Here is a 24,129-nt window from a genome sequence, read left to right on the forward strand (position 1 = left end):
TAAAACCAAATTGGATCTTCCGGGATCCCAGGGGTGATTCAGCAGATCTCGGCACTGGTGGGTGTGGCCGATATAGGCAACCCAGGCTTTTACCTCAGGGTAGTTAAGAGATTGAAGAGTGGGCGGGGCGGTAACTCATAGTGCCTGACTCGGCTGGCTGGAGGCGGTGGAACGGAAGTCCCAGAGAAGCGGAACCTTTGAACTAGGGACCGAGGTTTCTGGCAGACACTTCCAGTTTGAGTGCAGGGGCTTTTCACGTCACCTGCTGCAGACATCCACGACCCACTGGGACGCATAGGCTGGGCTTTGAGTTGCCTTTACTGTTCAGTCTCAACCTCAGGGAAGCCGCTAAAACACAGCGCCCTCAGGGCACAGCAGTGCTGGTCACCTCTAAGGCACTTCCAGGGAGGGGGTGGGGAACTCTCTCCCAGAGCTCTCTCTTAGCTCAGGCGCAGGAGCCGCTGCATCCATCCCGTCTGGGAGGAAGCTGGTAAAGAAATAAATAAATAATTTCCTACCCCAAGGACAGACCCCAAAAGATTTTTTAAGTATGAGCAAAAAGCCCAAAAAAACTATAGATTCCTTCTACACAGAGAAAGAGCGGGTATCCAACCCCAAGGAAGTTAACAGCAGAGAGTCAGCAGATAACAACCTAAAGGGGAACGATTCCTGCCCCCTATCACATAACTCTCTCCATGAAGATACTATTAAAAAGTTAAAAGAGTTTGAAGAAAAATGGGGAAAGGAAAGAGAAGCTATGATAGAGAATAACAACGTTCTGAAATTGGAGTTGGAAAAAATAAAGAATTCACAGGAGATGCAGGGAAACAAAATTAGTGAATTAGAAAAGGTAAAAAAATCACAGGAAAGTAGGATTTCTGAATTGGAGAAGATAAAAAAGTCTCAAGAAAATAGGATTTCTGAATTGGAGAAGATAAAAAAGTCCCAAGAAAATAGGATTTCTGAATTGGAAAAAGAAAATAATTCTCAAAAAAAAAAAATTAGGGAAATGAAAAAAAATTCAATAGAGCAAAATAACTCATTTAAAAATGAAATTGGGCATTTACAAAAAGAACTAAAAACTGTGAATGAAGAAAATAACTCCTTAAAAGTCAGGATGGAACAAATAGAAATGAATGATTCATTGAGAACCCAAGAATCAGTCAAACAAAACAAACAAAAAAAAAAAAAAAAAATGAGAAGCTGGAGAACAACGTCAAATACTTACTGGGAAAATCTATAGACCTGGAAAATAGATCTAGGAGAGATAATCTGCAGATCACTGGACTTCCCGAAAACTATGACCAAAAAAAGAGCCTAGATTCCATTTTACAGGAAATTATCAAAGAGAACTGTCCAGAGATAATAGAAACAGAGGGGAAAGTAGATGTTGAAAGAATTCATCGAACTCCTTCTGAAATAGACCCTAAAAAAAGAACACCACGGAATATTGTGGCTAAGCTGCAGAATTACCACACAAAGGAGAAAATCCTGCAAGCAGCTAGAAAAAAACAATTTAAATACCAAGGTGCCACAATAAGGGTCACACAAGATTTGGCTGCCTCCACATTAAAAGATAGAAGGACCTGGAACCTGATATTCCGAAAGGCAAAAGATCAAGGATTGCAACCAAGAATAAACTACCCAGCTAAGTTTAGCATCTTTTTCCATGGAAGAAGATGGTCATTCAATGAAATAGAGGAATTCCATATGTTTCTAAGAAAAAAACCAGACAAACAAAAAATTTGATCTACATCCACATGACTGAAGAGAAACAGAAAAAGGTACACAGAACCCTTGAGAACTATATCTCTGTTGTGGGTATATAGAAAGTACGCATGGATAATTTGATTTTACTGATATAAAAGAAAAAAAAAAGGAGGGGGTATAGTAAAGGGAAGGAGGTAGTATCAGAAAAAGGGGAGGGAGTGATAAAAAGAGGGAAACTACATCCCAGGAAGAGGCATAGAAAATACACCATATCTGAGGGAATTTAGAGAGGGGGAGAATCATTGTGTAAATCTTACTCTCATTAGAAGAGGCTCAAAGAGTAAATAATTGTCATATTTGTTTTTCAGAGAATTCTCTCTCACTTCATTAAAAGGGGGGAGAGGAAAAGGGAAAAGGAAAAGGAGAATAAGGGAAGGGACGTGGAGGGAGGGGGGAGGGATACTAAAAAAAAAAAGGAGGGCTGCGTGTCACAAGGGGGGTCTATAAATTGAATATTGGGGAAGGGGTTCAGGGGGTCAAGGGAAAAGGCATAATCTGGGGATAATATGATGGCAGGAAATACAGAATTAGTAATTTTAACTGTAAATGTGAATGGGATGAACGCTCCCATCAAACGGAGACGGATAGCAGACTGGATCAAAAATCAGAACCCTACAATATGTTGTTTACAGGAAACACACTTAAAGCAGGGAGATACATATAGAGTAAAGGTAAAAGGTTGGAGCAGAATCTATTATGCTCCAGGTAAAGCCAAAAAAGCAGGGGTAGCTATCCTTATCTCATATCAAGCAAAAGCAGAGGTTGATCTAATTAAAAGAGATAAGGAAGGAAACTATATCCTGCTGAAAGGTAGCATAAATAATGAAGCCATATCGATACTAAACATATATGCACCAAGTGGTATAGCATCTAACTTTCTAAAGGAAAAATTAAGAGAGTTGCAAGAAGAAATAGACAGTAAAACTATAATAGTGGGAGATCTCAAACTTGCACTCTCAGATTTAGACAAATCAAACCACAAAACAAACAAGAAAGAAATTAAAAAAGTAAATAGAACATTAGAAAAACTAGGTATGATAGACCTTTGGAGAAAACTGAATGGCAATAGAAAGGAATATACTTTCTTCTCAGCAGTTCATGGATCCTATACAAAAAATGACCATATATTAGGACATAAAGATCTCAAAATTAAATGTAGGAAGGCAGAAATAATAAATGCCTTCTTCTCAGACCACAATGCAATAAAAGCTACATTCAGTAAAAAGTTAGGGGTAAATAGACCAAAAAGTAATTGGAAACTGAATAATCTCATCTTAAAGAATGACTAGGTGAAAGAGCAAAGTATAGAAACAATTAATAATTTCACCCAAGATAATGACAATGATGAGACATCATACCAAAATCTGTGGGATGCAGCTAAAACAGTAATAAGGGGAAATTTTATATCTTTAGAGGCTTATTTGAAGAAAATAGAGAAAGAGAAGATTAACGAATTGGCTTACAACTTAAAAGGCTAGAAAAAGACCAAATTAAAAACCCCCAACCAAAAATTAAACTTGAAACACAAAAATTAAAAGGAGAAATCAATAATATTGAAAGTAAAAAAACTATTGAATTAATAAATAAAACCAAGAGTTGGTTCTATGAAAAAGCCAATAAAATAGATAAACCTTTGGTAAATCTGATCAGAAAAAAGAAAGAGGAAAATCAAATTGTTAGTCTTACAAATGAAAAGGGGGATCTTTCCACCAATGAAGAGGAAATTAGAGAAATAATAAGGAGTTACTTTGCCCAACTTTATGCCAATAAATTTGATAACTTAAGTGAAATGGATGACTTCCTCCAAAAATATAGGCTTCCTAGATTAACAGAGGAGGAAATAAATTGCTTAAATAGTCCCATTTCAGAAAAAGAAATAGAACAAGCTATTAATCAACTCCCCAGGAAAAAATCCCCTGGACCAGATGGATTTACATGTGAATTCTACCAAACATTTAAAGAATAAATAGCCCCAATGCTATATAAACTATTTGAAAAAATAGGGAATGAAGGAGTCCTACCAAACTCCTTTTATGACACAGACATGATACTGATACCTAAACCAGGTCGATCGAAAACTGAGAAAGAAAATTATAGACCAATTTCCTTAATGAATATTGATGCTATGATGGACAGAAATAACTATACCCAGAGAAGGAACACTGGGAAGCTAATGTAAATTGTTAGCACTACTGTCTATCTACCCAGGTTACTTATACCTTCGGAAGCTAATAATTAATGTGCAACAAGAAAAAGGTATTTACACACATATATTGTATCTAGGTTATATTGAAACACATGTAAAATGTATGGGATTACCTGCCATTGGGGGGAGGGATTGGAGGGAAGGAGGGGATAATTTGGAAAAATGAATAAAAAAATAAAAAAACAATGAAGGATAAAAAAAAATGAATATTGATGCTAAAATCTTAAATAAGATATTAGCAAAAAGACTTCAGAAAATCATCCCCAGGATAATACACTATGATCAAATAGGATTCATACCAGGAATTCAGGGCTGGTTTAATATTAGGAAAACTATTAGTATTATTGACCATATTAATAATCAAATTAATAAAAACCATATGATCATCTCAATAGATGCAGAAAAAGCATTTGACAAAATCCAACATCCATTCCTACTAAAAACTCTTGAGAGTATAGGAATAAATGGATTATTCCTTAGAATAATCAGGAGCATATATTTAAGACCGTCAGTAAGCATAATATGCAATAGAAATAAACTGCAACCTTTCCCAGTAAGATCAGGAGTGAAACAAGGTTGCCCACTATCACCATTACTATTCAATATAGTACTAGAAACGCTAGCCTCGGCATTAAGAGCCAAGAAAGAGATTCAAGGAATTAGAGTAGGAAATGAGGAAATCAAACTATCACTCTTTGCAGATGACATGATGGTATACTTAGAGAACCCCAAAGACTCTGCTAAAAAGCTATTAGAAATAATTCAGAATTTTAGCAAAGTGGCAGGATACAAAATAAATCCACATAAATCCTCAACATTCTTATATATCACCAACAAAATGCAACAGCAAGAGATACAAAGAGAAATTCCATTCCAAACAAATGTTGACAGTATAAAATATTTGGGAATCCATCTATCAAAGAATAGTCAGGAATTATATGAGAAAAATTACAAAACACTTGCCACAAAAATAAAGTCAGATTTAAATAATTGGAAAGACATTCAGTGCTCTTGGATAGGCCGAGCGAATATAATAAAGATGACAATACTCCCCAAACTAATCTATTTATTTAGTGCTATACCAATCAGACTCCCAAGAAACTATTTTAATGACCTAGAAAAAATAACAACAAAATTCATATGGAAGAATAAAAGGCCGAGAAGTGCAAGGGAACTAATGAAAAAAAAGTTAGAGGAAGGTGGTCTAAGTGTACCTGATCTAAAGCTATATTATATAGCAGCAGTCACCAAAACCATTTGGTACTGGCTAAGAAATAGACCGGTAGATCAGTGGAACAGATTAGATACAAAGGACAAAAAAGGGTACATCTATAGCAATCTAATCTTTGACAAACCCAAAGATACCAACATTAGGGACAAAAATTCATTATTCGGAACAAACTGTTGGGAAAACTGGAAATTAGTATGGCAGAAATTAGATATGCATCCACACTTAACACCATATACCAAGATAAGATCAAAATGGGTCCATGATTTACTCATGAAGAATGAGATCATAAATAGATTAGAGGAACAGAGAATAGTCTACCTCTCAGACCTGTGGAGGAGGAAGGAATTTATGACCAGAGGAGAATTAGAGATCATTGATCACAAAATAGAAGATTTTGATTACATCAAACTAAAAAGTTTCTGTACAAACAATACTAATGCAAACAAGATTAGAAGGGAAGTAACAAATTGGGAAAATATTTTTAAAAGTAAAGGTTCTGACAAAGGTCTCATTTCCAAAATATATAGAGAACTGACCCTTATTTATAGGAAACCAAACCATTCTCCAATTGATAAATGGTCAAAGGATATGAACAGACAATTCTCAGATGATGAAATTGAAACTATTTCCACTCATATGAAAGAGTGTTCCAAATCACTACTGATCAGAGAAATGCAAATTAAGACAACTCTGAGATACCACTACACACCTGTCAGATTGGCTAAGATGACAGGAACAAATAATGATGAATGTTGGAGGGGATGTGGGAAAACTGGGACACTGATACATTGTTGGTGGAGTTGTGAAAGAATCCAGCCATTCTGGAGAGCAATTTGGAACTATGCCCAAAAAGTTGTCAAACTGTGCATACCCTTTGACCCAGCATTGCTGTTATTGGGATTATATCCCAAAGAAATACTAAAGTTAGTAGAAAGGGACCTGTATGTGCCAAAATGTTTGTGGCAGCTCTTTTTGTTGTAGCTAGAAACTGGAAGTTGAGTGGATGTCCATCAATTGGAGAATGGTTGGGTAAATTGTGGTATATGAAGGTTATGGAATATTATTGCTCTGTAAGAAATGACCAGCAGGAGGAATACAGAGAGGCTTGGAGAGACTTAGATCAACTGTTGCTGAGTGAAATGAGCAGAACCAGAAGATCACTATACACTTCAACAACAAGACTGTATGAGGATGTATGCTGATGGAAGTGGAAATCTTCAACATAAAGAAGATCCAACTCACTTCCAGTTGATCAATGATGGACAGAAATAACTACACCCAGAGAAGGAACACTGGGAAGCGAATGTAAATTGTTAGCACTACTGTCTATCTACCCAGGTTACTTATACCTTCGGAAGCTAATAATTTATGTGCAACAAGAAAATGGTATTTACACACATATATTGTATCTGGGTTATATTGTAACACATGTAAAATGTATGTGATTACCTGCCATCGGGGGGAGGGAGTGGAGGGAGGGAGGGGATAATTTGGAAAAATGAATTAAAAAAAAAAAGACGTGTGGTACATTGTACTAAGCATGTGTATTTCATAAACCATGGTTTTTCACAGACTTGTAATTTTTTAATAAATAACTTAGAAAATATAGATCTGGAGAAGAACTTAAGACATTATCAAATAAAGCTCCTTATTTTACATATGAAGCTAAAAAGTCTAGAAAAGTTTAGTGATTTTACCAGGGCCACACAGATAAGATAGGAGACAGAAAAGAGATTTAAACTCAGGTTGAATGATAAGAATATTAATACTCTGTCCATGGTGCCTAAACCCTAATCTCAAATATAAAGGCAAGTTGTCACTGAGCCATTGGAGTCAATGATCATATTGAAGAATCTGCTTATGAAATTTGACATACTGCTGATTACTTTGTTATCTGTTTTGTCCCTGTGTGTATTCTATGTATTCAAATTACATATATCAAAAGGAAGAATGAGGGTTAAGAAAAAGATATGAAACATGACATGGAAAAAAGAGGCATTAAGAAATGCCTTACTACCATTCTTCCTTCTACCTTGCAGCTGAAACCTTCTATGTGCTATCTCCCCCATTAAAATGTAATGTCTTTGAGAACAGGGGCTATCTTATTTTTCTTTGTATCCCCATCACTTAGCATAGTGCTTTGTATTTAAGAAGTTAAATATTTCATTCATTTACTATCTAGAGAGATCTGGCCCTGAATCTTCTCACTAAAGATAATCAACCCGTAATTTAAATTGTGGAAGGTCACATTTTGAAATTCTGTTCAACAACTATAGTTACTACTTAATGTGAAGGAGGAAGGAAATCAGCATTTATTAAGGGCTTACAACGTACCAAGCTCTAAATTTTGCAGTTTACAAGCATTTTATTTGATCCTCCAAACAACATTGGGATATGGGAGCTATTATTACCTTCATTTAGAAATTGAAGAAACTGAGGCAATCAGAAGTTTGAGTCTGAAACTAAATCATGTTTTCCTAACTCTAGCCCCAGTACTCTATCTCTATCCCAGCTATCTCTAGCTAGTCTTAGTGGGGCCTATCACAGTTCCTAGCTCCATATTTTAAGACTCATATATAGATGGAGTATACTGGAAAGATGTTAAAGTAGATCAGAAAATTCCAAGCTCTCCAAATTTTCCCTAAAAATGAAACAAAATTGTATCTCAGGGTGAACATAGACCAGTGAAAAACAAATAGGATTTGGGGAAGAAGAGGGATCTTCTTGGGCCAACTTGAGAAGATCCAAAGAAAGACTCCAGGATCATGGTTTAACTAGAGTGAAGTATAAATATTTCCAGGCTAGCTATGAAAAACAAACTGAAAGCTTGGGGACTAGTTGGGTTTAGAGGAAGGCTAAGCTCAAAATGAAGGAATTTACTTCCAGGACAGCCTGTGAAATCAGTGGAAGCCTAGAAAGACTGAGGGTACCTTTGCTGAAAAGGAATACCAGGCCCAGCTGTTCAGAGAGCTGGCCCTGGGTGAGAAGGAAGCAGCACATTCAATGAGTACAAAAGCATTGGAATAGGAACACTGTTGGCTGCTGGCACTTGCAGAAGGGTGGAGCTTTTGGTTTGGGGTTCCAGGTGAGAGAAATAATAATTCATCTGGATCACCACTGTATTTCAATCAAGTATTAATCAACTTGGTAGATTCATATCAAAGTTCTGTATATAAGGCCTCAGATCTGTGAGCTACAGATAACAGGATATTATGTAAAGGCTTTACACACTTACTTTACCTTGTGGTAGTGACCAAGCCCAGCATGGCAGAGATCACAATTACATGGAAAGTCCCCAAAATATTTTTGTACCTCCAGATGAATCAATTGTTCAATAAGAGTAGGTCTTATCTCTTATGACCTTATCATCTTATGACCACTTAGATCACTGACATGTGATCCTGCTGGCATTCAAATTTTGGCCTATGTATTATATGTTAATCAATGAAATCACTGTTCTATATTGTAATAATTTTATATAGCATAATTATAATCCTATAAAAGTATAGCCCTAAAGAAAGGTGGTATCACGGATCATGAAGATCTGAGGTCCACTTTATTAGAAAGGGACCATGGACCCTCTAAAAAATTACTATTGGCTCAGACTCTGCCTCAGTTTCTCTTATTATAGGTAGAATACTTTTAATCCCCACATAGGTTAGAGAGGAAATATGAAGTGAAGTTAGAGGCAGATCCCCCTCTTCAGGATTAGAGATTACACTAATAGTTCTCATTAAATTAGGGGAGAAATTAAGGGAGGGATCCATGGTGGAGGAAGGAAAGGAAAGCAGGAAGTTAAGCAATAGTAAGGCAAGTTAAGGACTAGAATTAAAGTAATACAATTATCAGGAATAGTAAATAATGGACCCACATTTAACACCACATACTAAGATTAGATCAAAAATGGGTCCAAGATTTAGGCATAAAGAACGAAATCATAAATAAATTGGAGGAACATGGGATGGTTTACCTCTCAGACTTGAGGAGGAAGGAGTTTGTGTCCAAGGGAGAACTAGAGACCATTATTGATCACAAAATAGAAAATTGTGATTACACCAAATTAAAAAGTTTCTGCACAAACAAAACTAATGCAAACAAGATTAGAAGGGAAGTAACAAATCGGGAAAAAAATTTTACAGTTAAAGGTTCTGATAAAGGCCTCATCTCCAAAATATACAGAGAATTGACTTTAATTTATAAGAAATCAAGCCATTCTCCAATTGATAAATGGTCAAAGGATATGAACAGACAATTCTCAGATGATGAAATTAAAACTATTTCCACTCATATGAAAGAGTGCTCCAAATCACTATTGATCAGAGAAATGCAAATTAAGATAACTCTGAGATACCACTACACACCTGTCAGATTGGCTAAGATGACAGGAACAAATAACGATGAATGTTGGAGGGGCTGTGGGAAAACTGGGACACTGATGCATTGTTGGTGGAGTTGTGAAAGAATCCAACCATTCTGGAGAGCAATTTGGAATTATGCACAAAAAGTTATCAAAATGTGTATACCCTTTGACCCAGCCATACTACTACTGGGCTTATATCCCAAGGAAATACTAAAGAAGGGAAAGGGACCTGTATGTGCCAAAATGTTTGTGGCAGCCCTTTTCATAGTGGCTAGAAGATGGAAGATGAATGGATGTCCATCAATTGGAGAATGGTTGGGTAAATTGTGGTATATGAATGTTATGGAAGATTATTGTTCTGTAAGAAATGACCAACAGGAGAAATACAGAGAGGCTTGGAGAGACTTACATCAACTGATACTGAGTGAAACGAGCAGAACCAGAAGATCATTATACACTTCAACAATGATACTGTATGAGGATGTATTCTGATGGAAGTGGATATCTTCAACATAGAGAAGAGCTAATCCAATTCCAATTGATCAATGATGAACAGAATCAGCTACATCCAGAAAAGGAACACTGGGAAATGAGTGTAAACTGTTATTTTTACCTTCTGAATCCAATTCTTCCTGTGCAACAAGAAATTCGGTTCTACACACATATATTGTATCTAGAATATACTGTAATATATTTAACATGTATAAGACTGCCTGCCATCTGGGGGAGGGGGTTGGGGGAGGAAGGGAAAAAATCTGAACAGAAGTAAGTGCAAGGGATAATGTTGTAAAAAATTACCCATGCATATGTACTGTCAAAAAAAAAATTTATAATTATAAAATAAAATAAAAATTAAATTTAACAAAAAAAAGGAATAGTAAATAAGATATGCACAAATACAGTAACAAAGATCAGGAGTAGAATTCATTAGAAAAAAATAAGTGCTAATAATCATTGATTTCAGACAAAGTCAGGTGTAAAGAATCAATCAATAAAGAAATCTACATTATATGTTCCCCATATTAATATCATTTTAGATACATGAAAAATAATAAAATAAAAACCAAAAGAAACTTTAAAAAAATAAAGAATAAAAAGACAAAAAAAAAAAAAGATCCTCATACACAATGACATTTCTTTTACATTGAACAACCCCTGTACTGATCCTGATCCTTCAAATAAATGCATCCTGTCCTTAGCTTTTGATTCCTTTCCTGCTAAGAGGTTTATTTTCCTTTTTGATCTATGTCCCATGCTAGAAAGTATGCAAAGATGGAAGATAACAGATTCCCTTCAGGATGCACATATAATATTATAGTGTGGTGTGTGTCTGTCTGTCTCTCTCCCCCTTTCTCTATCTATGTTCCTTCCTCCTCTCTTTTCTTCTTCCTCACTTCTTCCTTCCATTAGTGATTCTAGTATCCTGAAGTAATTCATTCTCCTCACATCACCAATCTAGAAAAGCTGGCCTCCACTGAACTCCAGGAGTTGAGTGAAATAAAAGAGAGAGCTGAAAATATGCTTTAAAATATGTATGTATACTTCTCACCGCAAAGCTGTGAACATACTATAAGACATTCCCTTAAACTCCATGTGACTATCAAATGGTTTCAATTTAGTAAATAGTAACCAACAGGATTTTTTTCCCCTTCCTCTTTTGGCAATTAAAGATACTAATTGTGCTCTGTTTGGCTGGACTGTTTTGATACTTTCAGAGAAATATTTTTTAACTGTTAGACATTTATCTAATTTATATTTCTTTCAAGAATAATTCTGCTTTGCATCTTAGGTTCAAAGAGAACCTTGCTTTCAGTGAGACATTTTATTGAAGCTGAATAACACTACAATACTGTTTGAGTACCCATAAGGTTTCTAGTACATATGACTTAACTGCCGAAAACAAGGACTATTTTTCTTACAACATATGCGCTTTATAAGGAAAATTATTGTCAGATGCAGATGATCTCCCAAGTCACAGACCACAAAACAACTTAATTCAATATAATTAGATCCACACACTTGATTTTTTTGCAACTTGATTAAAGCATCCTCAATAGTTTTAACTAAATCTAGAATAATTTGATTGTAAAGAAATGAAAAAGCAAGTAGATCAAATGTTACAAATATTTCTAACTATATGATACTTATCATTTATGAATTTCTTATCTGAGTCTAAAAGGATTTTCAGTAGGAAAGTTGTAAAAAATAATATACATAGTGACCAAGTCAGGGTGCTTGCATTTTGAGGTTTTGTGGTTAAGAAACTGTGACAAAATCTTAACTCAGTGGTCAAATTACATAGCTGCTCAAATTCTTAGTTTTTTGAGCTGTAAAATGGGAACATGGTACTCCCATTTTATATTCAATGAAACATTGCTTAGGAATAGGAGATCCAAACAGCTAATCAGGCCTCATAGGTATTACAAACAAGTTAAAGAAAAAGAGTAAACCCACAGAAATACAAACAGTGTAAAATAATGTGTAGTATGTAGTACAGATAATGTAGATTATAGGCATTGAGTTATATGGAGTGTTCAGAATGGACCAGCACCTCTGGGGTAAAGACTTGCTGAAATCATTTTATCCACCTTTGATGTTAGTTTGACACCCAACTCCTTCATATGGCTCCAAGAAGCTGTAGCATGTGTAGTGGCACAAACTGGTAAACTCTCTCAACAGAAGAGCTAATAGAAGAGGAAAAAAGGCAGGTCTCAAACCTGTCAGTTGGTTAGGTGATGTCTACCCCAAGCATGTGAAAATTTCTCCCAGTGGAATGAACAGATGAAATATTTCCCAATGAAATAATATCCATATAATTTTCCATGAAATACTATCGAAAGATCATAAAGGTAGCTGAAGCAGGTATATGAAGCACGCAGAAGCGGGTCAGACATAAAAGATGCCAAGGTTCTCCACTATATCTTGGGCTACTGTCAATTGTCCTGATATTTGTCCTGCCATTGGACTTCAGAGAACCAGGAAGAAAGAGTGAGGCTCTTTCTTCCTATACAATACCAATCATTTATCTAATTTACCCCCCTAAGTCAAGATATCACTTGAGATGTAACTGGATGTCACTGGTTCTCTTTGAAAATGAAGATCCAACAAAAGCAACAGGAATTCAGAGGAAATGGAGAGCTCATCAGAGACTACTAAGTTGTAGAAAGAATTATTCACTTTTTAAAGTTTTGTAAATGAGTCAAATTCTAATATACTGGAAGAATCTCACATTAATTATTATTTTTATTCCATTTCAAAATGTTATTGCTAGGATTATTCATATCAACACAAAGTCAGGTCTTAATTTATACATGTTCCTTATTACAAAAGAATTATCTTTTAGTAACAAAGTCTGGCAACAAATATGAAAGAAAATATAGCCCAATAGACCACTGAATCTTTGTGTGTTCATTCACTTGCTTGGAAAAGTAATATAATTTCTATCCCTTTAATGTTAAAAGAAAAAAAATAAGAAGCCATTTGGAAATGTTTCATTGATGCATGATATCACAAAATGTCAAAGATGAAAGGGAGGGCAGTGACAATTAAACACAACTGATGACAAAAAGAATCTTCATCACATATATGGTCATCTAGCCTTTCCTTGAAGATTTCTATGGAAAGATAAACTGCCATTTCTAAGGAAGCCCATTCAATTTGTCAACAGTTCTAATTAATAAGATTTTCCTTAAATCAAGTCATATCTCAAAACATTTTGCTTTCTTGAAAGTTTAACCACTTCTCTAGTTCTGCCCTAAGAAGCCAAGGAAGCTAAGTCTAAATCCATTATTCTTGTTCTTGTAAAAAGCTGTCATGTTTGCCAAAATTTCTTTCATGTCCAGGCTAAAAATCACCAAGAATTTCAGCTGACACTAATCTGAAAAGTTCTTTATGATTCTGACACCCTCCATACCCAATGGAGCTAAGCAATATCCTCTATAAAAATCTATAGAGAATAACGAATTCCTCTGCAATTAGAGGGAAGTCTTAATAATATTACATATTTTGGCTACAGCTAATAGAAACACAAAAATTGTAGCAATCATTATATATATAGGCATGTATATAACTTGAGTTCAAAATAGGAGGAGCCACAGAAATAATATTGCAATCTCATTTCTGAACAGATACATTCCAAGAGCATCAGAATTATGAAAGAATGCAAATGCAAAAGAAAAATAGGATATGATCTCTACCTTTATAAGATTCAATGATAGGCTTTGATACCATTACTATTTATCTATTCCTACTTTAAAGGAAAGAGAGATGGTAAGAAAGAAAAAATCATGTCCATGAGGTCATGAATATTTAAGGAGACTAATGTGGTAGATATAAATTGTGAATAAGGTTATTCAATCATCTGATAGAACATTGGGAGAAATTAAATAAAAAGTTATGTTTGTAGTACTTGGAATTCTACCTTCCAGTTTCTCACTCTCCCCAGGACAGCTGGTTTGGATAAAATGCTCAATAGTGATAGTTTGGGAAATATATTGAATGCCAAATTCATCTGACAGAATCACAAAAGTGAACTGAGGGAAAACCTCCAAGACACATTATACATCTGTTGCTATTGTATCAATATATCTTTCTCAACTATGACAGGAGGGAAGGGAAAGCAGGAGAAAAAATATGAGAAGAGTTCCATAAAGATTCATTTAATATATTTATTTGAAATTCAGAAACCTGACTTAGGATTTACTATATTATAGAGATCAGAAAGTCTTATATAGGAGAGGGCAAGACTTCTATCTTTACTACTAATAGTAAAAAACCAATTTTTCTTCATGGTAATTGTCTTTAATAATTTCACATATGTTATAGTTACCTTTTACATTTGAGAATGTTCTCCAAAATGGGGTAACAGTATTAAGTATAGCTTTTTTTTTTTCTTAGATACATTTTGCTTTAGTAGTAGGAAATAAAAAAAGACTAGATTTTGGATGAGGCTTTGACACACTGCTTTAAAAGTAAAGAAACTTGAAGGAGAAAGCTTTAGTAAAACCATAGCTTATGGGATTCTCCCCAATAGCAGTATAATATATGAACAAAGATAATAACTCACTGTAATTGTGCAAAATTTTTCTCCAAAAAACATCTTATAGCTTCCTCACAAAAGACAGTATTTCCTTACTGAAATCCACATTTAACTGCACTATGACAGACAACATGGAAGCAAACCAGGAATTAACAACAAAGACATGACTTACTTTGGCTTCGGTCTCTCCCCTATGAAGGGTGTATAAATGATGGACAGCACTCTGTGATGAAGACCACGGATGAGTCAGGATTTGGAAGACATGAAAATCATGACCAAGTGTGTCTGTTGTGACAAGAAGCATACCTGGAAGCAAAAGTCAAGGGAGAAAAACATAAGGTCTTGTCCATAGAGATATTTCTTTTTTTAACAAATAACTCTTTTTTATAAAGAATTTAGTCATGTCAGGGTTAGAAATTTTCCAGGACATATACTGAAAACTATATGACATTCCTTATGGGAGTTCAAAGTTTACATGCTATATCCATTAATAATAACTGGCAGAAACTATGGCAAATACTTAACAAGTATCAGCAATGCAAGAGTATGGAGAAGAAATATCTTCCCTAGAGGAATGTGAACCTTAAAAAGCTGTTTGAGGAAAAGTAATTGTTCTGCAATAATGGAAGAGGAAAATAAAAACAAAGTTAAAAGAATTGGAAGGAAATCAAAATAATAAAAATGAGTTGACAAAGAATAATTATATTTATTTCAAATGGCAAGGATTTTTAGGGCAGAAAAAAAAAATGATTTGATCAGAAGCCCTCAGAGCTCTGACCAGCTCTGATAAAGGTGTTATTCTGCTCTCTGATAAACCATCTTAAACTCATTCCCAATTTCAGAGGGTTGTAATGAGGTCCCATGAATGTATAGTACAGAAAGTGTTTATAGCTAGATGATGAAACTAAGATAATCTACAAATCCAAAGTCAACTTGTCAATCTTTTTATTGAAGTTCAGAAAGTCTGTTTTTCATGAAGCCAAGATCTGTTGATATAAAATGGAGGTAGCTCCAAGGATTAAACTTAATTAAATTAATAAATAAATAAAATAAAATAATAATATAAATAAATATAATAATATAAATTATATATAATAAATAATAATATAAATAAATATAATAATATAAATAAATAATAATATAAAAATAAAATAAAATAAATTAATTAATTAATTGAAATAATTAAACTCCAGGGTGTAAACTTAAAATAAAATGGCTTAAAGTAAATGAAGCCAAAAAGGGACACAGAGCTCAAAAATATGAAGAACAACTTCTAGGAAAAAAAAAAACTTTTACTTCTTCCCTTCTTCCCCCTTTGGTATATCAATCTTTAATCAGGTTTCAGGATATTTATAAGGAGGCTTCTTTAGGCCTCCTCTCCAACTGTTTATATAAGAAGGGAACACTTTGCTTTTATAAAGTCTGTATTTATGGCTAAATCTAAGATTATAGAAAATACAATTGACAGTCATTCTCATTTACAGCAAATCAATATTACCTTGCTTATCAAAGTAATGTCATAATTTACCTCACTTCCAGCACGCTGAGATGTTTAAATAAATGAAGGGGAAACTGGGTTATTTGAGCAATTGTTAAAAAGCATATTAAAAGACATGGACAATGCTGCAATTTTTGATGCCAGAGTTTGAGGATTTCTTTTAAATGACTTAAGAACTTCAGTTGGATGGGGGTGAGGATAGGGAGGAACTGAAAAGTGCACTGAATCATGAAATCTCAGACTAGAGATACAACTGGCCTTTTAAAAAAGATAGAAATGAAAACAAAAGCATGAAAATAACCTCTCCAACCTCTCTGACAAGGGTCAAGACACTTTATTTGAAGAACTCTAATGAATAGAAGGTATTTTGCTTTTGAACTACAATAATTGATAACAACTGAACAATCACATCTTCCTTGGGATGGGGTTACGCTGTGTCCAATAACTTGAACCAACTGAGGGCAGCTAGGTGCTGTATTCCCTTATCATTGATCTAGGCTTTCAATTGCTTGATAACCAATCCTGTTTACAAAATATGTAAAAAGATCAAGTTTTTAATATAGATTATTTCTTTGAAGTGGGAAGCTACAAAATTTACATATTGCTTAAAAAGTCATTACCCTGGGACTAAACTACTTGGTGAGAAGCCTTATTCTATGGAATTCTTGGGGGAGCCCAACAACATAATAAAATAAACTATTAATCTGTTTTTAAAGAATTAGAAAAGCCAAATTATTCATATAAAATAAATCTCCTTTAGTTAATTCATGTGTTTTATATTTTTATATTATTCATTCATTTTTCTCTGTCACTAGTCTGGTTAGCACTAAACAGGATAAAATAGTTATTGGTAATTCTTCATTTCCTATTCAATTGTAAATTCTCCTTTCCCTGCTTAACAAGTTTATATTTTTCTTCAAAATCACACAAAGGATTATAGGATTTAAAGCTAGAAGGAAGAGACTTCAATTAGTACTTTAACTAATGTTCAACCCATTTGTTTTACATCTGTGGAAATTGAGACCCAGAGACTAGACTAAGTGACTGGCTCAATAATCTATCAAACTATGGGAGGGAGGCAAGGGGAGAGTATGAGGTAATGAGGAGAATCAGGACACAAGTTAAATTCAAGGGTCCATTTTTGCTCTAAATCTACACTATTATCATCTGAGTCGAAGTCCTCAAACTCCCAATTTAATGTTCTTTCCACTACAATAGGTTTTTTGTTTTGTTTTGTTTTTTGCCTCATCTTAGTTGGTTTTGATTGGTCAATAGGTGACAAATAGGTGATACTAAAGTTAGCATTAGTTGCCCTTAGTGGAGGGTCAGTTCTAGCAACATTCAAGGTAAAGGCAAACTATAAACCATGGAGTAGATATAAAAAAATTATATTGGATGGCTAAATAGATGAAAGGAGTTCCTATCAGACCATTTCCAATAATCTTGTGATGAAGAGAGTCATTTGCCTCCAGAGAGAAGACTGTGGGAACTGAGTGTGGGTTACAACATAGCATTTTTACTCTTTTTTGTTGCTGTTTGCTTGCAATTTATTTTCTTTCTCATTTTTTTTCAGTCTGATTTGATTTTTTCTGTGCAGCAAGACAAGTGTATAAATATGTATGCATATATTGGATTTAACATATATTTATGCCACGTTTAACATATATTGGACTACTTGCCATTTAGGAGAGAGGGTGGGTGAAGGGGGGGGGGAACTGAAACAAAAGGTTTTGGAAGGGTTAATGTCACAGAATTATCCATACCTAGGTTTTGATAAATAAAAAAACTTTAATAAAAAAAAAAATTCCTAAAAGGACAAAAGGTAGAAGTGGGTGACATCAGAAGCAGTCAATGAAAATGAGATTACAGAGTTCACTCTTGAAGGTGAATGCTCAAAGTTGTAAGGCTCCAGGGTGAAAAAAGCAAAGTCCATGTACTTCTACATTGTTTAAAAACCTATGATTCAAATTTTGTCCCTAAGACAGACCCACACAGCATCACAGGTAAATATAGTTTAAAGGCATCTCCACTATGCAGTTATCAAACCAAAATAGTTGCTTAGATTTGAAAACTTGCAAAGCCAAAATTCCAAATTAGCCATCTAAAAACATTATGACTCTAAGGTGTGCAGTTATCAGGTCAGATGTACACAGTATCTGACTTGTTAAAATATGCATTGATATGAGTCCACATATCTGGGACTTTAATCTGATCCACATGCTTTTCTGTTCCACATTGATCATGTTTTCCTCCTTTGCTCACCCTTTAATTTTTAAAATAACTTCCTTGTTGAAAAAGAAAAGGGGTGAAAGATTATACAGCATCTGCAGGAAGACAGAAGTTGGCTTTAACGTCGAAAGATGAGCTCTATCTGATCTGGCTGTTTGCATGGTTAATCCAGGATCCTGCTTTGTGCCAGTGTTCTGAAGCCAAGGTATCTCATTAGATGAACCCTATCACTCCAGCCTCAGTCTAGAAGATTGTATTTTAGAAAAAGAAAATTTTCCCTGCATGTCTTTCCAAAATTTCAAAATCTAAATGTCTATGCTTACCTAAGTGCTCATCATGCTCTGTCTCCTCAAGTGCTCTCCAATAAAATCTCATGTTAAAGAACACCTTTTGTCCTTTTCTTTACTACCATTCATGTGCCTGAAGTTTGCCATGTCAATGTCTTCCATTTTGAAAGCAATGTTTCAACTTTTTCCTCTATTTTTAGATGGGTAACAAGTTTTAATAGTGACTGTTCAACTATTGAGTTCTTCATTGTCTTCCACAAAAATATTTTTGGTAGTTTTAAAAGACTACAGTACAAAATAATACTGATTGTGAATCATTTCTATGTTTTCTTTTGCAAAAATTCATTAGCTATAGATATCCCTATTTTCAAGCAATATCACTCTCCCTTCACACTGAACTGTGAGAGGAAAAAAAACACTAGTCCCATATCAAGACTAAAATAATATTCCCTTATTATATGTTTTACATAAGCATCATCACAGATGAAAAAAGTTTAACTTCAGGTTTCTCTTGCTTATTTTTCAATCTAGCATTAATAACTCAATTCAAAAATTTAAAGATGCATAATCCAGCAAGAACTTGTTACAACAAGTTACAACTATGTCACAATGTAGCTATTACCTCCCATCAATCTGATTTCAAGTTCTGATTTGCTTTTCCATTAAATGAAAGGTATATGAAGGCTTAATTGTGGATAGTGCTTATTCACAAAGGAGGTTAGTTAAACATTTTCCAGAATAGTTCCAAAAAGAAATGGCTTAAACTTCATCTAGGCTCAAGAATACATATGCTTTCTTTTAATTTATAACTTCCTCTTTTTCATGCACTCTGCTGGGGGAAACAATAAGCTTCTTTCAGGAAAAGGACTTAAAAAATACACAGAACATACACATAAAAGGAAAAAAGTAGTACGGATGTAAACTGTGGCTTGAGAGCTATTTCTGCAGTATCAGAAGACTAAACCAGACTCTAGCCTGGCCATAAACTAAACCCACGCCCCAAATGAGGTGCCAAGCCACAAAAAGCATTTGCGTCAACTGGGAATACAAGGAAAAGGAGGACTTCTAATTATAGGGCCTGGAAGCGGAAACCTTGAGTGATTAGGAGTTTAGGCGCTGCTGTATGTTTATCTAGGAGCTTCCTCTCTCCCTTCTCTTTCTTTCCCACTCCCTCCCTCCTTTTCTCTCTGCTTCCCTCTTTCCCTCTATCTCCATCTCTCTCTTTCCCTCCCCTTCCTTATTCCCTCTTTCTCCTTCTCTTCTCCCCTTCTCTCCCTCTCCTCTTCCCTTCTTTTCTCTCTTCTCTCTTGCATCTTCCCTCTTCCCTCTTCTATCTCTCTCCCCCCTTGCCTCTCTCCCACAGTTTGATAGATTTGATAGAAGGATAGGATGGGTTGAAATTTCTCGTAGTACATAGTGTTCTTCAAAATATAAGAGTGGCGGAGATGAAATACTAAGGTTTTTTCAGTCTTGTAGAAACATAAGTTTTTACAACCAGGCGTCAGCTGGTTAGCCCCAAAGTCAAAATTAAAGAGTAGGAAATCTCTGTTGGGCATTTGCTATAAAATTTGGGGAACTTGAGTAGGTTAAGCCTTTTTACCACATCCTATTTATAACACCTACCTAATTGTACATTTTTTCATTATATATACAGAAGTGAGATGCAAGTCATGTAATCTTGGGTTTAAGGTGGCAACAGTAACTTTTCTTTCAAAAATAAGATTCTGAATGTAATACAAGCTGCCTCCAAAGTGACTCAGCTAAAGAAATGTATGTGTACACTAATTATATGTATGTATTGTACACAAACATACACATACATGCACATTATAAAATACATAATCTAGCCAAATGTTTTAATAATATAAATGCATAAAAGCTAATTTTTAAATGATCTATTAAAAGTTACTCTTTTTTGATTATAAAAAAAAATCACAGAAATGAAATTCTAGGACTTTGAGAAAAGACAAATCCTTGAGACTATAGTCATAAGAAAATACTGTGATTAAAAAAGACTGATCAATATAGCTGTCAAATCAAATTTGAATATTTAAAAATAGACATAGGACAAAGAAATACAGTAAGTTAATACCATCACTAGGGCTTCATACTTGAAGCAAAATATTATTGAAGATTTTGATAATTCCCTAATGATCAGGGAAAGCAGAATAAATATGGCTAAAGGGACAAAGGATAGACTTTATCTTTTCTTCTAACCTATCTAAAAACTGACTAAATCCATGTAATGTGGTTCACATCTAGGCCCACTTCCCTCATTTTTTCTTGGATAAGAGACTTAAAGCCAACTGTAGTTAATAATAAAACATGACATGAGGTAATAGCATCAAAAGACACTGGGGGATTCCAGTGATACTTGGTTTTATAAAAACTACTTGAGGAAGGGTGACTTTCTAACAAACCACAGGAAAGTTGAGAGAGGTAGAAATAATATAAATTTTGGAAAATAAGGTATGGTGGAACCCCCCCACCAAGCAGATCTGGAATTAGAGGACCCAAAATGATACCAGCTACCTGCATGACTATAAACTAGACATTTAACCTCCCTGATTCTCAGTCACCTCATTTGTTAAATGAAAGGTTTGGCCTAGATGTGTATCTTTCTAGTTGTAAATAAATAATAGTATGAACAAAGGAAAAAATAAGAAAGCCATGAAACTATAAGATGGAGGAATTTCATAATCAATCCACCATAGATTGATATATTAAGAGGAAGAAGAAACCTAACATCTCATTAGTTAAAAAGAATCCTTTTATATCAATTTAATCAAGAGATATTATATAACTAGATCAAACAACAAGACTTCTAGTCCTGTATTCTTCTACTATCAACAAAAATTCATGGAATGTTTACTTTTTACAAGATATTGTAGACTATGATACAAAAAAAAAAATACAAGACATGGTCTCTGTTTTCAGGAAGTTTATAATTTCATTGAGAACATAAGATGCAGAGACATAAAAAGAAGGCAAAATTTATATATAATTTGATAAGATTAATGGTATTAGAAAATACAAGCACAATTGGTATATATACTAGGATGCAAACCAGAATATTCAGACCAAGAGAAATCATGGCATAGGAGTATCAGTGAAAAGAGTCAAGATGATTAATGCAGAAAAAAGAAAAAGAAAGTAAAGACATGGTTGTTTTAAATATCATTGGAAAAGATGAATTGACTGTTCTTATCCTACTTAAATCTAAGAGACAAACCTAAAAAAAAAAAGGGGGGGGGCCCACCTCAGAAGGAGGCAAAAACTGAAAGTAATACAGGAAGAAATTCCTAACCACTTAGTGTTTTAAGATAAGTGTAGGAGGAGCTAACAATCCCTGTTATTGAAGATATTCAAGAATATGTTAGTTGATCACTAGTAGTACCAACAAGTTGCATAGGGGGTTCAAGCTAAATATAGGGAAATGACTAAATGATCTGTATGATTTCTCCAATGATAGACAATAGAAGGGAAAAAATAGATTGGATGTCATAGGGAAGGTAGAATTTTAAGTGAGCCATGAAGAATAAGCATGAAGTAAGTAGAAAAGATGAAAAGGGCATTCCAGAAAGAAAAATAGTATAAGCAAAGAACATAGAAGCAGTAATGGGCAAGGCCTATTCAGAAAACTGTAAATTGAAGATTAACATCTACCTGAAGCAGAAGAGTAATAATGGGAAGTTGTAGGAGATGAAATGTTAAGAAAAACTAGCTAAGGATCTTGAATGCTATATCATAAGTAATGATAAAATCATTACAGATTTTTAGCAAGATGGCTCAAGTGACAACATGCTGTAAGGCATTTAAGAGGACCCAACTATAAAGCAAGAATTAGCGGAAGATTGGTTTGATCAGGAGATAAGGTAGGAGGATCAAACTGTGGTGTGATCATGTGGTACTGTTACTGACCCATTCTCCAGAATATTCTGTCTCAATTTTTGTTTCTTATTATCTTTGTCTGTCTCTGTTTCTTTTTGTCCCCATACACACACACACACACACACACACACACAGACAAGAAAGACGAGAAATAGACAGAAAAACACTATTTTGCTCTCTATCTTGATTAACTTCCTAATACCCTGACTACGCATCATCTCCCACTTAATACATGCTTATTGATTATTAATTGATATTAATTGATTAATTAAATGGTAACAGGGAAATAAAGAGCAAGATTTGGGGGTAGGGTGGGAATAATAGGGAACAAAATACAGGTGACAAGTGATAAATCTGGAAAGGGGAGAGAAGTATGGTCAGTGAGTCAGGAAGATAAGATAGAGAATAGAATGGGGCTAAGTACAAATATGAAGAATGACAAAGACTTTGCCCCCAGGAGATCACAATCTAAATTAAGGAGAAAGAAAATAAAACAAAAAATCAAATATGCCTAACATGCTACATACAAACTAAATAGGAAAAAATTAATAGAGGGAAGGGACTGGAATCTTAGAAGGGTTGAGAAAAGCTTGTTTGGAAGATGCAATTTCAGTGCTACCATTCATCTTCACAGGCAACCAGGCTCAAAATTTGTGTCATGCACAATTTCTCAATCTCTCTCATGCCCCTACCTCAGCCATGGCCCTCTTATGGCCCAAACCAGCCAATTTTACTTTCCTGGCTTATTCCTTACTTCTTCTTATAAACTATATCCAATAAGTTGTCAGGGCCTGCCAAGCAGGCCCTTTTTCCAATTTTGTTCCAACTTACTCCTCGGTATACTTTGCACTCTAGTAACATGGGCCTCTGGGAGAGTACCTTCACAGAACACTCCATTTACTGACTCTATTTCATTTAACTGCCCTATCTCCCATGCCTGGAATTCTCTCCCTACTCAATTCTGTCTCTCAACTTTCCTAACTAAAACTTCACAATCTCTAAGAACCCTTCTCCACCTCCCCTTAATGCTAATTAATGTCTCTGTTGACTATTTCCAGTGTATTTTGTATATATCTTGTTTGTACCTTGTTGTTTGCATGTTGTCTCCCTTATAAGCTCCTTGAGAGGAGGGGCTGGATTTTGCCTTTTTTTTTTTTTTTTTTTTTTTTTTTTAAATCTTCATAGCTCAGCACTGTGAGTAGGTACCTATTAGGTATTTATTGACTTGATTTGAAAAGACTCAATCATATAGTTCAACTTAATGGTAAATATCTTAGGAATTTTATTTCCTGTTCCTGGACTCAGGTATGAAATATAAATAAGCAAGACTCTGACATAACTCTGAAAATGCATTTCATATCATCTTGCTAACATTCATTTTAATAGGTGCTCCTTGAAAGACAAAGTCAAGCTATAGTAAGAGGAGGAGATTTAACAACTGAGAATTAAAACTCCAGGGAGTAATCCATTTAATATGCCAAGAGTTGAAAGGAACCACTTTACAAGATTATGGAATAAACTAGAGCAAAACTGCAATTAAAAAAAACAAAAAACAAAAAACACCCTTGATTTAATGAACAAAAACAAAAATAAAAACACCTGGTAATCAGTCCTTGAGA

At 34.6% G+C, this 24,129-nt stretch overlaps 1 protein-coding gene across 16 annotated transcripts in view; it reads right to left on the reverse strand.

The window, feature by feature from the left end:
• Positions 1 to 24,129, reverse strand: part of BCAS3 (BCAS3 microtubule associated cell migration factor) — a 784,754-nt gene that overhangs the window by 474,370 nt on the left and 286,255 nt on the right. For all 16 annotated transcript variants that reach the window (XM_074262034.1, XM_074262038.1, XM_074262041.1 and 13 more), the window contains exon 14: positions 14,778 to 14,911. In XM_074262034.1, the coding sequence (XP_074118135.1) occupies positions 14,778 to 14,911 (134 nt within the window). The remainder of the gene's footprint in view (positions 1 to 14,777; positions 14,912 to 24,129) is intronic.

Source organism: Sminthopsis crassicaudata, chromosome 4, assembly GCF_048593235.1.
Source record: "Sminthopsis crassicaudata isolate SCR6 chromosome 4, ASM4859323v1, whole genome shotgun sequence".
Lineage (NCBI taxonomy): Eukaryota > Metazoa > Chordata > Mammalia > Dasyuromorphia > Dasyuridae > Sminthopsis > Sminthopsis crassicaudata.